The sequence below is a fragment of the Sparus aurata genome, chromosome 9, assembly GCF_900880675.1.
Source record: "Sparus aurata chromosome 9, fSpaAur1.1, whole genome shotgun sequence".
Taxonomy (NCBI): domain Eukaryota; kingdom Metazoa; phylum Chordata; class Actinopteri; order Spariformes; family Sparidae; genus Sparus; species Sparus aurata.
Window position 1 is genome coordinate 615,396 of NC_044195.1, and position 14,420 is coordinate 629,815.

At 41.7% G+C, this 14,420-nt stretch overlaps 1 protein-coding gene across 1 annotated transcript; it reads left to right on the top strand.

Moving 5' to 3' along the window:
- The first annotated feature begins 453 nt into the window (after positions 1-453).
- Positions 454-13,813, top strand: nyx (nyctalopin). The gene is made up of 5 exons (XM_030427532.1): positions 454-592; positions 844-908; positions 8,729-9,015; positions 9,991-10,295; positions 11,799-13,813. Exons 2-5 carry the CDS (start codon positions 887-889, stop codon positions 12,628-12,630), a joined length of 1,446 nt encoding a protein of 481 aa, XP_030283392.1. The 5' UTR covers positions 454-592; positions 844-886; the 3' UTR covers positions 12,631-13,813.
- The last annotated feature ends 607 nt before the right edge of the window (positions 13,814-14,420 follow it).

The following is a 14,420-nucleotide window of genomic DNA, read 5'->3' on the forward strand; positions in this document are numbered from 1 at the left end:
CAGTATAGTTATCTTACTTTATCAAATCGTATTGATAGGCCCTTTCATCATGTCACACCAATAATAGCATGCTGATCTCCTCATCCATTTCAACATATGCATTTCTGATGAATTGTTTGTCCAACTTCCTGCTGTGTGTGTGTGTGTGTGTGTGTGTGTGTGTTGGTAGGCTGTAATCTGTGTGTTTCTAAGTTACCACTCTGCCCCAGTGGTTTGATCAGAGCCTGGCTTTATTTCTGTAATCCTGCCAAGCGCCCATCTCCATCCATCCCTTCCTCAATCCAGGGGATTTGACTGCCATTAAGAGATGGCTTTTTGATATGTGTGAGTGAGTGTGTGTTTGTGTGTATGTGACCACACACACACACACACACACACACACACACACACACACACACACACATACAAAGTGAAGGGGGAAGAGTGAAATGTAAAAACACAAGCACATACATCTAGCAAGCAGCTTGCTCTGTTAGACTGTAGCAGGCTCACTGTGCAGACTGATATGGGATGGACAGGATGGACACATACACGTATATTTGGACAGTGACCTTTAACACACACGGATGCAACCATCTGGGAAGATCTACAGGTATGCTACTACCATTCTGCATATTGATGTTGACTCTCAAATTTCTGCAAGCTGTTTTTTCTGTCTGCTCATTTTAACAGCTGTGATATATTGTAAATAAGTGATTAAGTTATTAAAGGTCAAAAAAGCTACAACTATGTCCTTGAAACAAGATCATGTATGGACTTCCAACAACTGGTTTTGTTACATATTAATATAATTCATAATGGTTCATCATTAAGTCCTGCTGTGCTCCTTTTATGCCATTTTAGGTCTCCGTTAATCCTGTCATATTCCAGATGAGAGACTACAGTAATGACTGTCATCACTTTCACTGGTAAGTTTCAGTCCCTTCTCTCCTCTACTGTTTTTTCCCTCTTCCTTAGCAGTAATAATGGTCTCACGACCTAGGCTGGCTTGGTTAAAGAAATGATTCCTCACACTGTAAATCCTCATTTAAAAATAATCAATAATGTCTTACTCAGGTTGGTTTACACCTTAACATATATATCTCTTTTAATAAAACATCCAGAAATTTGGGTTACCTTCATCAAAGACCTTTCATCTATGAGGACTGATTGATTGATCAGACTAAAAGGCAAGACCGAACTCAAGCTAATGTGAACTGGATCGAGGGTGAAATCCCAGGCATGGACAATACCTATTGTTTTGGGGCTAATCTCTGATGTAAGCTGCTCTTTCTTAATCACATCATCGTTTCACCAGCAGCTGGCAAAGAGACAGTTTAGCCCACAACCTGCCATTCAACGTGACTTAAACATCAAATCATAACTCCACCCTTGTCTTTGTTGCTGCACAAATCATAGCGAGCATCTAGTCTTGGGAAACAGAATAACTGATTTACATGTGGTTGTTGTTGTTTTTTTCTTTTTGCTTTATGCTGCAGATATGATTTGTAGATTTGGACTCCTCATCTTCAATGAGGAGGTCAAAATCTTGTTGCAGAATATGTGTAATTTGTACTTATCTGAACTGGGGTGCCTGCATGACCAGTGGGATGAACTCAGTTGAAACATCTGACATAAACGACATTATCAGAAGGTCCATAAAGTAGCTGAATGGGAGCATTCAATGATATCACATGGTCCTGACTGAAATGGTTTTCACAGCAGACATTACAACACAGGTGTCACTACAACTACAGCTACACAACTCCAAAAAATAAGGGAACACTTTAATCACACATCAGATCTTATTGAATAAATCGTTCAAGTTGAAAATCTTTAGTAATGTACACTGTATAATTTTTGAGAAAAAAATTACATGACGGTCAATGGAAACCAAACTCATCAACGCCTTCGTCATACAGGAACTGCCTGCACACTCTGGCCACATGAGGCCGGACATTGTCCTGCACCAGGAGGAGCCCAGGGCCCACTGTGCCAGTGTAAGGTCTGAGGATTACCTAACAGCAGTCAGGGTACTGGTGACTATGACATGAAAGAGTCAGTCTGTGCGACCCTTCAAGGATATGTCTCACCAGACCATCACTGACCCACTGCCAAACCAGTTATGCTATATGATGGCAGCATAACATTCATGACAGCATCTTTTCAGAATCAGAATCAGATATTCCTTTCTTAGTCCCGCAAACGGGGGAATTTTGTGCTTCACTGCAGCTCAAGACAGTTCAATGTAACAAACAATAATATTAGTAAAAATATCATATACATAATATGTACAAATATAAACTGATAATTATGAACAGTGGGGAAAGTGTATTGTTATTAATAAATAATAAATATAAGTATTAAAAAATGCCCAGATAGTGCCAAAAAATTTTGAGAAATTAGTTATGTATACAGTTTGTATTGCACAGTGCACAGTGTATACATAACTAATCACTGGATCAAGAGGGCATCCCAGGATGGAGCTGGCTTTCTTGAGAAGTTTATCCAGTCTCCTTCTGTCTGCTGCCGAGATGCTGCTGCTCCAGCAGACTACTCCATAGAACATGGCTGATGCTACCACAGAGTCTTAGAAAGTTGTTAGGAGTGCCCCCTGCACTCCAAAGGACCTGAGCTTCCTCAGCAGATGGAGTCTGCTCTGACCTTTCTTGTTGCTGCAGTGTGATTAGTCCAATCCAGTTTATTTTGCAGGTGAACTCACAGGTACTTGTAAGATGTCACCATCTAAATGTCCATTCCCTGGATGTTCACCTGTGTGCAGGGTTGTCTGTGCCTGTGGAAATCATTAGTCTTCCCAGCGTTGAGCTGGAGGTGGTTCTGATGGCACCGATCCGCAAAGTCGTTAATAAGTTCTCTGTAGGCTCTGTCAATCCATCCCTGATCAGACCGACGATAGCAGAGTTGTCAGAGAACTTTTGTAGATGGCAGTGAGGGGATTGATGGGATAAATCTGCGGTGTACAGGGTGAACAGGTCAGGGGCCAGGACTGTTCCCTGTGGGGCCCCTGTACTGCAGACAACTGTGTCTGGCACACAGTTCCAAGTCCTCACATACTGTAATAATGTAATAAATGTTCAATTCATTATGTAATAATGCCGCATTTTGTAATAATCTGCCACATTTTGTAATAAAATTCTTGAACACAATATGTAATAAACTTTGCCGCATTTTGTAATAAGTTCTTACATATTGTGTCAGTAATTACAAAATGCAGGTGTTGCACTTTTTGGTGGGTTGTGGGGCTGTGTCTATATGTGCTGAATGTAACTATCAGAATATAACTTTTTATTCATCTGATTAACCGGCTTTATATAGGGCGGCGCTTACTATCTAGAGCTGTTTTTATACTGGGCAGCAAGCCGCCAATTTGGCCGTTCTTTTTGCGGCAAGGTCCACGGATTTAGTGTGTGAGTCACAGGGGCCATTCTATAGCACCTCTATGAATTTCATTTCCATAAGTGTTATGGTGTGGGCACAGGGCCAAATATAAAATTAAACTGGCACCAGAGCGTCACCTAGTGGCGGATCGGTAAACCCTTTTTCGCGTTAATCTGATGAACCGTTGTGGAGATATAAAATACTTCAATTTAAAGAGCGCCACCTTGTGTTCATCGCCTAAAATTTTGCACAGGGCCTCAGGGGCTCATGGGGAAGTAGTATCCTGAGTTTCATGTCATTAGACCTGACCACTGTGGAAATATCCAACACTAACTGTTTTGAACCAAATCTGCAGGAAGTTGTTATTTAATAAATTTAAAATTATTTGTCCTAATTAAACTCTTTTGATAAGTTTTTGTCAGGATGGTCCACAGATGCTGTGTGCCAAGTTTCGTGCAAATCGGTGAAATTGCCTGGGAGGAGTTCGAAAAAGTAGGTTTTCGACATTTTGCGACGTAGCGCAAAAAATCGGTAGGCGGTTTTTGAATGTGCGACAAAGTATATGGGAGTTATTAGCCAAAACGCGCTTTCCTTAATAACAGCGCCACCTAGTGGTGGAAATTCATTAGCTTATAATTCAATAGCTTACAAAATTTTTCGCCAGGTGTGACTTATATGCCGCATTTTCTTATAAGTTCTTACATATTGTGTCAGTAATTACAAAATGCAGGTGTTGCACTTTTTTTTATCAAGAAAATTTGATAATTTGGTGCATTATCTAATAAACCACCAAAATGGATGTCTTAATTAGCAAAAAACATTATACCATCAGAACGACATTGACTTTCAAAATACGAAAACAAATGTGGAACAGAAAATGTAACAACTTTTTTTATTCATCTGTTTAACCAGCTTTATATAGGGCGGCGCTTACTCACTATCTAGAGCCGTTTTTATACTGGGCAGTGAAAAGTAGTCTACAGACAAGAGCTGACAACTTTTTCTCTAAATTCTTGCAAAGAAAAAAGCAACTTGCTCAATACATTTGAAATTGTTTACTGTAGTAGACTTATATACAGATGTACTGGAGGGTATTGCTTTTGTACAAACCTCCACAGTCAGCATGAAATGTCAATGACAGTATAAATATGTGAATGAAACTGAGACTATCCGTATATAAGTCCGTATATAAGTCTACTACAGTAAACAATTTCAAATGTATTGAGCAAGTTACTTTTTTCTTTGCTAGAATTAAGGGGAAAAAGTTGTCAGCTCGCCTCGGAGGGTACACTTTCCACCTCCATTCATGCTGACTGTGGAGGTTTGTACAATCCGAGAGTCTGATTGGAGGCCGCAGCATATCATAGAGAATGTGTTTGAAAGCTCATAGAGACAAAAACTGCACTAAATGAGTCATACTGGCACGAACATTATCGGTGCACCGGAAATAAATGTACCCTCCGAGGCGAGCTGACTACTTTTTCTCTAAATTCTAGCAAAGAAAAAAGAGTTGTCAGAGAACTTTTGTAGATGGCAGTGGGGGGAGTGGTGTGATAAATCTGCGGTGTACAGGGTGAACAGGTCAGGGGCCAGGACCAACAGCTGATCACAGCAGTCAGTCCATCATTTCATCCGCGGACATGAAGATGAGCAACTGGACAGCCACTGAGATCCAGGAGATGCTAGCGTCTCCTTGGTCTCTTTAGCTGTTTGGTTGTGTCCGCTTGTTGTTGTAGCAGCAAGCTAGGAACGGTCGCTACTTTCAAATTAAAAGCCCCCCGCTAAGAACCCGGTTCTAAACTCCACTGGGGTGCAATGTAAAGCTCTTATTTTGAAGACAAATTCGACCTGCTTCACTGTTCACGACCAACTTCGTGCTTTACGTGTAGCGGCCTTTACCTTGCTGCAAATGTGCCGCCTTTTCTGTCTAAAAGAGGTTTCTGTCTGTCTGTCTGTCTGTCTCTCAAACCATCAGACACAAATCAAATTAAATCTTTGTGTCACTGTTTTGTAGCGTAAATTGTGAGCCAGACACAGATTTAGAAGCTGTGTTCATGAAATAACCAAAGCCAGAACGCAACAGGTAGAGTGTTACAGTGAAAAGTTTCACGTTATAACGTGATCAGCAGGAGGGACACAGAGAGCTCCACGGGCCCGACATTATGCTGCGGCCTCCAATCAGACGGTCGGACTGTACAAACCTCCACAGTCAGCATGAAATGTCAATGACAGTATAAATATGTCAATGAAACTGAGACTATCCAGGTGGATTCATGGATTCACTTCTGCTCCCTTCACACAGCAACTTATCACGTTATAACATGATACTGATTTTTATTTTTTGTTTTCTGGTATACCCAGAAAACAAAAGCAATACCCTCCAGTACATCTGTATATAAGTCTACTACAGTAAACAATTTCAAATGTATTGAGCAAGCTCCATGTGTGTATGTCTTCCAACATTTCGGTGCACCGATAATGTTCGTGCCAGTAACACTCATTTAGTGCAGTTTTTGTCTCTATGAGATTTCAAACACATTCTCCTGAATTCAGTTATATTTGATATTGAAACATCCTACTAGTTTTTAAAATTGATTTACGATTCATGCTGGTATGAAGTCAATGTCGTTCTGATGGTATAATGTTTTTTTCTAATTAAGACATCCATTTTGGTGGTTTATTAGATAATGCACCAAATTATTACATTTTCTTGATAAAAAAAAGTGCAACACCTGCATTTTGTAATTACTGACACAATATGTAAGAACTTAAAACAAAATGCGGCAAAGTTTATTACATATTGCGTTCAAAAATTTTATTACAAAAAGTGGCAGATCATTACAAAATGCGGCGTTATTACATAATGAATTGAAAATGTATTACATTATTACATAATGAGGCGTTATTACATAACGTGGCACTACAGATCCTCACAGTGCTTTCAGGCTTCTCCAGGTGAGACAGTGATCTGTCCAGGAGGAAGATGATGGCGTCGTCCACTCCGATGCCAGGTTCGTAGGCAAACTGGAGTGGGTCCATAAAAGGACTCACCAGAGGGCGAGGATGGACAAGGACCAGCCACTCCAGGGTCTTCATCAGGTGTGAACTGAGAGCAACTGGTCTTTAGCTGTTAAAGTCTTCTGGGTGAGGGGTCTTTAGTACTGGTTCCACGCAGGAGGTTTTCCACAGCATTGGCAGCTTCAGGCTCATGTTGAAGATGTACTCCACACTTCTGCACAGCTGGTCTGCACAGGACTTGAGGAGCGTGGAGCTGATCCTGTCCGGACCCGTAGCCTTCTTCACCTTCAGAAGGGATTAGCAGCAGAGATGACTGGGCCAGGGGAGGGGCGGGTGTCTGGTCAAACCTATTGAAGAATAGGTTCAGGTCGTACACCCACATCTGATGCCCGGGAGCCTGAGAGTCTGGTTTCCTCTGCCCTGAGATGGTTTTAAGGCTTTTCCAGACTCCACTGATGTTGCTCTGCTGCAGCTGGTCCTCCATCTTCCTCCTGTAGCTGTTCTTCCACTCTCCGATCTTCTTCCTCAGCTCCTTTATGTCAGGATTAATGCAGGGTTTGTTGTTTGAAAAACACTGTACAGTCGGAGTTATCCTGCACAGTTTGTGTAGTCTGCTATGTAGCCTGTTAAACTGTCAATGTCCTCCCCATGAGAAACACACAGTTGGTCCCACACTGTTGAGTTAAAGCAGTCCTTCGGAGCCTCCTCAGACTCCTCAGTCCATGCCTTAACTGTGCAGGTGTCTGCTGGTTGCCTGTTGCCTGTCAGTGTTTAGAGCAGATCAGCTAGTGATCGGAGGGGCTGGTTCAAATCCCAGCTCCCCCGGGCTGAGCTGAGCTGCATGTCGAAGTGTCGTTGAGCAAGATACTGAACCCCAAATTGCTCCTGAGGGCCCTGCAATGAGCTGGTTACCTGTCCAGGTCCAGGGTGTACCCTGCCTTTGCCCGGAGACAGCTGGGACTGGCTCCAGCAACAAACCCCGCAAGCCCTTAAAAAAGGGATAAAGCGGTCACAGATGATGACATTACATGACTTTAAGTTGGTAATTGGCTGAGGAGCTCAACTCACTGTATGTTGTATTCATCACCAAAAAGGCACTTATTATTGTAACTAACATTAAACGGGTAGTCCCAGAGCTATGGATAGCATAGTATTTGCTAATATAAGAAATATTGTTTTCCCAAGGTACCTGAGAAAACGAGCTTTGTTATCTCAAGACAACAATAACAATTTCTGAGATCTCGGGAAAACCTTTGCTATCCTGAGAAAACGAGATACGTTAACCGTTTATTACAAAAAACAAAAGGTCATTCTTAGGCTTAAAGTCGAGTGTTTTGTAATCAGCAGTGCTGTGCCAGCATGCATAGATGGTGTCTTGAAAAGTGCAGCAACTGATTTAAGCTGAATAATTATCATAATTATAAATGCAGCAGACTATACCATCCTAACCGTACCATCAATTGAGTGGGATATCAATTCTACTAAATTATATACATGCTTTATAAGCTTGTACCATTCAAACACCCACCAATGTGAGTAGATCCTTTTCCCTAGACCAAAGAGAGGTTGGAGCCTATAACACCCAGTAACACCTCTGCTTTGATTTGATCACTCTATGTAATCCTAATGTTTTTCTCTCCTGATTCTACACAGGATGGACAAATAAAGCATTTTAGCTGTTAAGACTGTTATGACCTTACTATTATTATCTCTCACAGACTTACATACATGGCAGAACTACCACTCTAGCCAGCTATTTCTCACAAGTGTCTCACTTTAAAAAGTCGGTTTGGAAACAAGCACAAAATAATAATATTACAGTTACACCTTCTCCCTACAGTAGCCATAATGTAAATATATTAATATCAAATCAATCAATCAGTAAAACATGCAGCTGACTTTAGTTCATAAAAAGTTAATATGGTTTGCTTTGAAACTCCCAAACCCAACCAACAGAGCAGTGTGTGTATGTCATGGTCCACTCTTTGATAATTGGTTGATTAATTATCTTGTTATCTCGAGAAAACATTTGCTATTCTGTGATAATGGCCAAATAACTTTTTAATTATATATTATTATTATTTAAAAAAAATAACAATTGAACGGATTATCACAGAAAAATGGAGGATATAATATGTTTGGTGGTTCATTGGAGTGGGGGTGGGGGTGGTTTACAACACCCATTTACATAATGCCTGAGTGCTGGTTTTTGAGAAAGGACATTTCAATTTGTTTGTCTGGCTTTAGTGGTTCTTTGCAGTGAAAAATTAAGGACTGACTGCTGCGTTTTCACTTCCATGTCTTTTGTGATCTCCCTCTGTCCTGCTTTCAGTCTCTATGCTGTGCCTGCTGCCTCAGGCAGTGCTGGCACGGTGGGCATGTGTTCGGGCCTGTCCGGTATCCTGCTCCTGCACACAGGAGAAGAGTTGCAGTGTCTTGTGTGACCGCTCTAGCCTGGCTGAGCTGCCCAAAGAGTTTCCCTGCGAGGCCTCTGCCATCAACCTGGAAAAGAACAGACTGAAGTTCCTGTCGGAGAGGGCGTTCGGCACCCTGCCCTCCCTCAAGTCTCTCTCTCTAGACCACAACAACATCTCTTTCATTACTCCTGGAGCCTTCAAGGTCAGATGAGCTTTTGTGCTTGTGTTTGTATCTTTTCTTTTCTTAGAGAGGGGAAGAAAAAATGAATGGTATGCTTTTAGGATTTTTTACTGATAAGGAAAATGAAGCTATTGTTTGTCCCTTTTTAATCATTTGTATTGTATTTCTGTATCGCATTTCTTAAAAAGAAAAAGCTAAATTTTGGACAATATAATTGGGACTACATTGTTGTTGCTTAAGCCTTATTTTCTTGGCTACTGTTGACTGTCAGCTCATTTTGTTCTGTCTCAAGGATGCACATTCTCTACATTTTAAATGCAAATATTGCTTGCAACTGCCTCGATGTAAATAAATGTATCTCTAGTAATAATTATTGTCAGTCAATCCTAACCTGGGGCGGCTGTAGCTAGCGGGTAGAGCAGGTCGGCCAGTGATCGGAAGGTCGCTGGTTCAAATCCCAGCTCCCCCGGGCTGAGCTGAGCTGCATGTCAAAGTGTCCTTGAGCAAGATACTGAACTGAACCCCAAATTGCTCCTGATGAGCTGGCGACTTGTCCAGGGTGTACCCTGCCTTTGCCCTGAGACAGCTGAGATTGGCTCCCGCAACCCCTTGAAAAAGGGATTCATCTGTTACAGACAATGACGTGACAATCCTAACCTTCTTCTTCTGGATTTTGAGATTATTTAGTGTGGATAAGTCTGTTGCAACCACAAAACAATGGAGGTGATTAGAATTTAAATGGTGGTACTCACAAAAGTGAGTCTGGGATGGACTTTCCCTTTAAGTGGGATTGTATTTTGGTATGAACTGCCTAGTTCTCCTTTTCAAATATTCTTATGTCCAGATTCACAGATACATGGCTCAAATTTACATATAAATTCATTTTAACTTGGCTTAAGATAGCTGTAGTCTGGAATCTTGTAAATTAAATACTAGCTTGCAAAAGTATATATTCTAATCTGTACATCAACTCACAGCTGAACCTCTATCCTGCAGGGTCTCTCAAACTTAGTGGACCTGAAAATGGCGCACAACGAGTACATAAGTTATCTTCACACACGAACGTTCACAGGACTGAAGAAGCTGGTGCGCCTTGACTTGTCAGACTGTAACCTCTTCAACATCCCTGACCGTATCTTCATTGAGCAAACAGCGCTCAAGGAGCTGCTCTGCTTCCAAAACAACTTCAGGAGAATCCCTGGAGCCATCAGAGGCATGGAGAACCTGACTCACATTTATCTGGAGAGGAACAAGATAGAGGCGGTGGCCTACAACTCCCTGCTGGGCCTGGGTAGTCTCAGGTAAGTCACATCCTGGAAGTTGATTATGTTTAGCTAACTTACTGGCAATCAGATGACAATCATCTCATATAGCTATCAGCATGAGATAATTTGCCAATGGTATAACTATTTGTAAAGGCGACAGGTATTGTTTTGTGATTAATAATTATAAACAACACATAGTGGGCTAACTACTTATTCTCATGTGGTAGCCAGCTAGTCAATATAGTAAATAGCCCTGATCTAGGAACATGATGCTATCATCCTCTTAAATATGGACTTCTCAGTGACTCAAAGGCTTATAAGGCTTTTTGGGGCACCATGGCTCAGGTGGTAGAGCAGGTTTGCCAATGTTCGGAGGGTCAGCGGTTTGATCCCTTGCCACTTATGTCATGGTCGTTGTGTCATTGAGCAAGACACTTCACCCACCTTGCCTCGTGTGAATGTGTCTGACTGCTGTATGTTTGAGGTGATGGTTGGTAGCTAGGTAGTAGGCACTGAATGGCAGCCACGCTTCCATTAGTCTGCCCCAGGGCAGCTGTGGCTACTACCACCTCCAGTATGACTGTGTGTGAATGGATGGAACCTGGAACTCTGTCAGGCGCTTTGGGTCTCTTGAAAAGCGCCATACAAATCCAATCCATCATCATCATTATACATTTGTCTGGAAAAAATGAAAACATGACCTAAGTAAACCTTTCTGGGTGACTTTTAAGGAGGGGACCATTGGACCATACTGATTAGATCAGATCAGATTACAGGAAATACTTTTACTTAGATAATATTACGGTCCCTTATAGCATGCAAAGCAAACTAAATCAAATATGTCTCACTGACTTCAGAGCACTGCTTTGCTCTGCCACTGCTGGTGGATATACTACAACCACTACTACAATAATACCACTGAATCAAATAGATGAGACAGTCTCCTTTTCCAACTTGGAAATAGATTTTACAGACAATAGTACACATTGACAGGGCATGCTGTGGCGTGAAAGGAGTTTCAGCATCAAAGGTTCCAGAAGTCAAAGTCCCGTTTTGTTTCTGTGCAGACAGTCTCACTCAGTGCGTTTACATGACACTTAAGAAAACTAAATTACTGGGTTAGTCCGACTATGATGGGATCTTTAAGATGCATGTATACACCTTAGTCTGACTAAAATCGGACCGGATCGGATTTCTCATAGCTGAATTAAAGCACCTAGATTATTCGATTGATAGTCACATTACTCCTGCATGTATATGTTTCATCAGATCGGATCGGATTTTGCGTTCTGTGCAGGCGCGAGATTTTTTCCCACCGTCACAGGTAGTGAAAATATAAAGAGAGAAATCATCTGCAACCATGCACTTGGGAAGAGTTTGAGTAATTATTTTGTACTCAATTGCAAGAAGGCTCCCGTCCTACAGCTAATTTATTACCATCCTCCATCTTTTGTATTTTGGCTTTTGTGGTCTCCATACAACCTGATTTAGTTGCTCAATGAAAGGCTTATTGTGATTATCTCTGTCTTCTTATATCAGGTACCTGAACCTTCAGGAAAACCGCATCAACGTGATCCATGATCAGGCCTTCCAGGACCTTGTGCGGCTAGAGAACTTCTACCTCAATGACAACTTGTTGTCTGATCTACCCCGGAATGCCTTCAAGGGGCTCAGCCGCCTAAAGATGCTCAACCTTGGGGGTAACCAGTTAACCAATGTGTCCAAGACCTGGTTTAGTGACCTGGTGGAGCTGGAGGTCCTGTACCTGGACAGAAACCAGGTGCTATACATCGAGGAGGGCACCTTTGAGAACCTGACCAGCCTGATCACGCTCCACTTGAACAGCAACAACCTCACCACCCTCCCCTTCCCTGTTTTTCAGCCCATCTACTTCCTGGGTCGCCTCTACCTCTTCCGAAACCCTTGGGAGTGTGACTGCTCCCTTGAGTGGCTGAAAGAGTGGATGGAAAACTACAAGCTGGTGAGGGACATTCCCTGTGCCTCACCTTCATCTGTCACAGGGCTAGATCTTAGTGAGGTGAACTTTGCTAAGGTGAACAGCACGTGTGTAGACCCTGCAGAGCTAAACCTGACCACGGCCTCCTCTGAGATCATCTCCACCACGGAGAACCGCTTCAAAAGCCTCATTTCCAAGCTGCTCCAGCAGGAGCTCCGAGAGGAAATGGGGAACAGTACAGAGAGCCTCCGCAACGGGACACTGCTGGAGCCAGAGGATGGGCAGCTCTCTGCAGGTGTCAGAGGCCAATGGGCCATGGCAAACCAATCACTTATCTGTTTCCTTACAGCAGTGTGGCTCATTGTTGGTCTGACTGGCCAGTCAGTGGATAATTTCTGTCTCTCTTGCACATGAGAATCAATGAAGTAGGGTTTGCTTCCTGACCCACAGAAACAAGGAGTAACTTTTCAATTTGCAGATGGGATAAAAGATGTTATCCAAGAAAGAACCAAGGGAATACTCATCCTTGCATGTGTTGTTACTGGTGTGAGTCTGCCCTGCAAAACATAGGATTTTTTTTTCTGTTGAAATGCAAGTGTGGTCAGTTGAATATTTTCGGCTTCAGAAACAAGACTGACATTGACATGGCAGCATTTATCATGATATGAGATGTCAAAATATAATAATCTATGATATTTATAGATTACTTATATTAGAGAAAGTGCAGCTACATGCCTGATACATATCTTCTCCTGGTTCATAAACAGCTATGATAAAGCTGTATGGTTGCTGGATTATGTTTCTGCAATTACAGAGACGGGTGTTGATTTCAAACTGTGGATTACTGTGGTGACGTGGTGAAAATGTATATGTGAACCTCCACCTTTTGTTGAAAAATCCTCCATTTTAATTAATATCATGTAAAACTCAAAGCATTAGAGTCTGTTACAAGTGTATTTTTGTATTTTCATTCACATCTATGTGTTAAATTAAAGGAGATTAGAACTCCTGTAGTTATCTCCTAAGCAGATGTCCTCATTGCTTATTTCTATTCATTCAACTCTAAATGTAGCTTCTACAGCTTTTCTATAAATGCATTAATCTTCTTGCATGTGGCTCAGTGTTGTTGCTGCCTCTATATGCTACACCATAATGGAGGAACATTGTCATTGCTTTTGCCTCCTTTGCCGGACTGTTTTCCTCTTATGGGCATGATCTTTCTCTGTACAGTGACCGTGGCGGGTGTGATTGCCGTATGTCAGGTTGTGGATGGGGGAGGGAATCAGGTCAAAGCATGTCATCTCTGTTGGGGATAACAAACATTACTTTGCAGTATGCAAAATGTGATGTAAATCAACATGTTAATTTAAATGCAAAGTTTAGAATCTATTTCAGGTTATGTGCACTGATGTTCTTCTCTGTTTAGCTGAAAAAGAATATCCCCGTTGTATCACCAGCCACTGCTTTCTCTTCACCCTGGTCAATGTAAGTAGTTTGGCCAGACAGCCAGTGATCTGATTCAGTGCTGTTTTTAGACAAAATGCTCTGTCACATCATTTATTTTTCTAAATAAAAAAAATTGCTGTTGAACTTTCGACATTACTTCTCAGTGTTCCTCTCACTCCTTCTAAATAGACTCTTCAGCTAAGGAGTCAACCTGTTTCAGCAGTGAACACCAGTTAATCTGCACACTGGCCTTTTGGCTCTTTAATGTGGGATTAGGCTGGGACTAAGACAAATGGGGTGGCTGGATGCTGCATCTCACCCCTCTCATTTACCATCATTTACAGCTGTCCCTGTGCTGTTATCCTGGATCTCTGCACAGATGTAATAGAGGATAAGTACATGCAAAATGTCTGTAATTTATCTGGGCCAAAGTTGAAATGAGAGGTATTATAGTAGAGCAACTGTTGTCTCTGCAGTAGCTGGTATACATTTTACGCTTATGCTTTAGGAAAATCCAATAACACTTAATTTTACAGGTCCAGTAATTTCCTAATAAGTTTCTAGGAAACATCCCAGAGCAAGCCAGGAAAGAATTAGAGCTGGTGGTCCACATATTGGAAGGGTGGTGGTTTGATCCCCTATTAGTGCAGCAGATTGGTAAAATAATCGTTCACTTTGGTATACAAGCATGAAATTTGGCACAGATAAATCAAATCAATTTTATTTATATAGCCCAAAATCACAATCACATTGCCTCA

Bases quoted from the DNA above. Each gene is read 5' to 3' on its own strand.
- nyx (XM_030427532.1), top strand. From the start codon at position 887: ATGACTGTCATCACTTTCACTG. The intron at 909-8,728 runs GTAAGTTTCAGT...TCCTGCTTTCAG, and splicing joins GACTGTCATCACTTTCACTG to TCTCTATGCTGTGCCTGCTG. The intron at 10,296-11,798 runs GTAAGTCACATC...TTCTTATATCAG, and splicing joins CTGGGCCTGGGTAGTCTCAG to GTACCTGAACCTTCAGGAAA.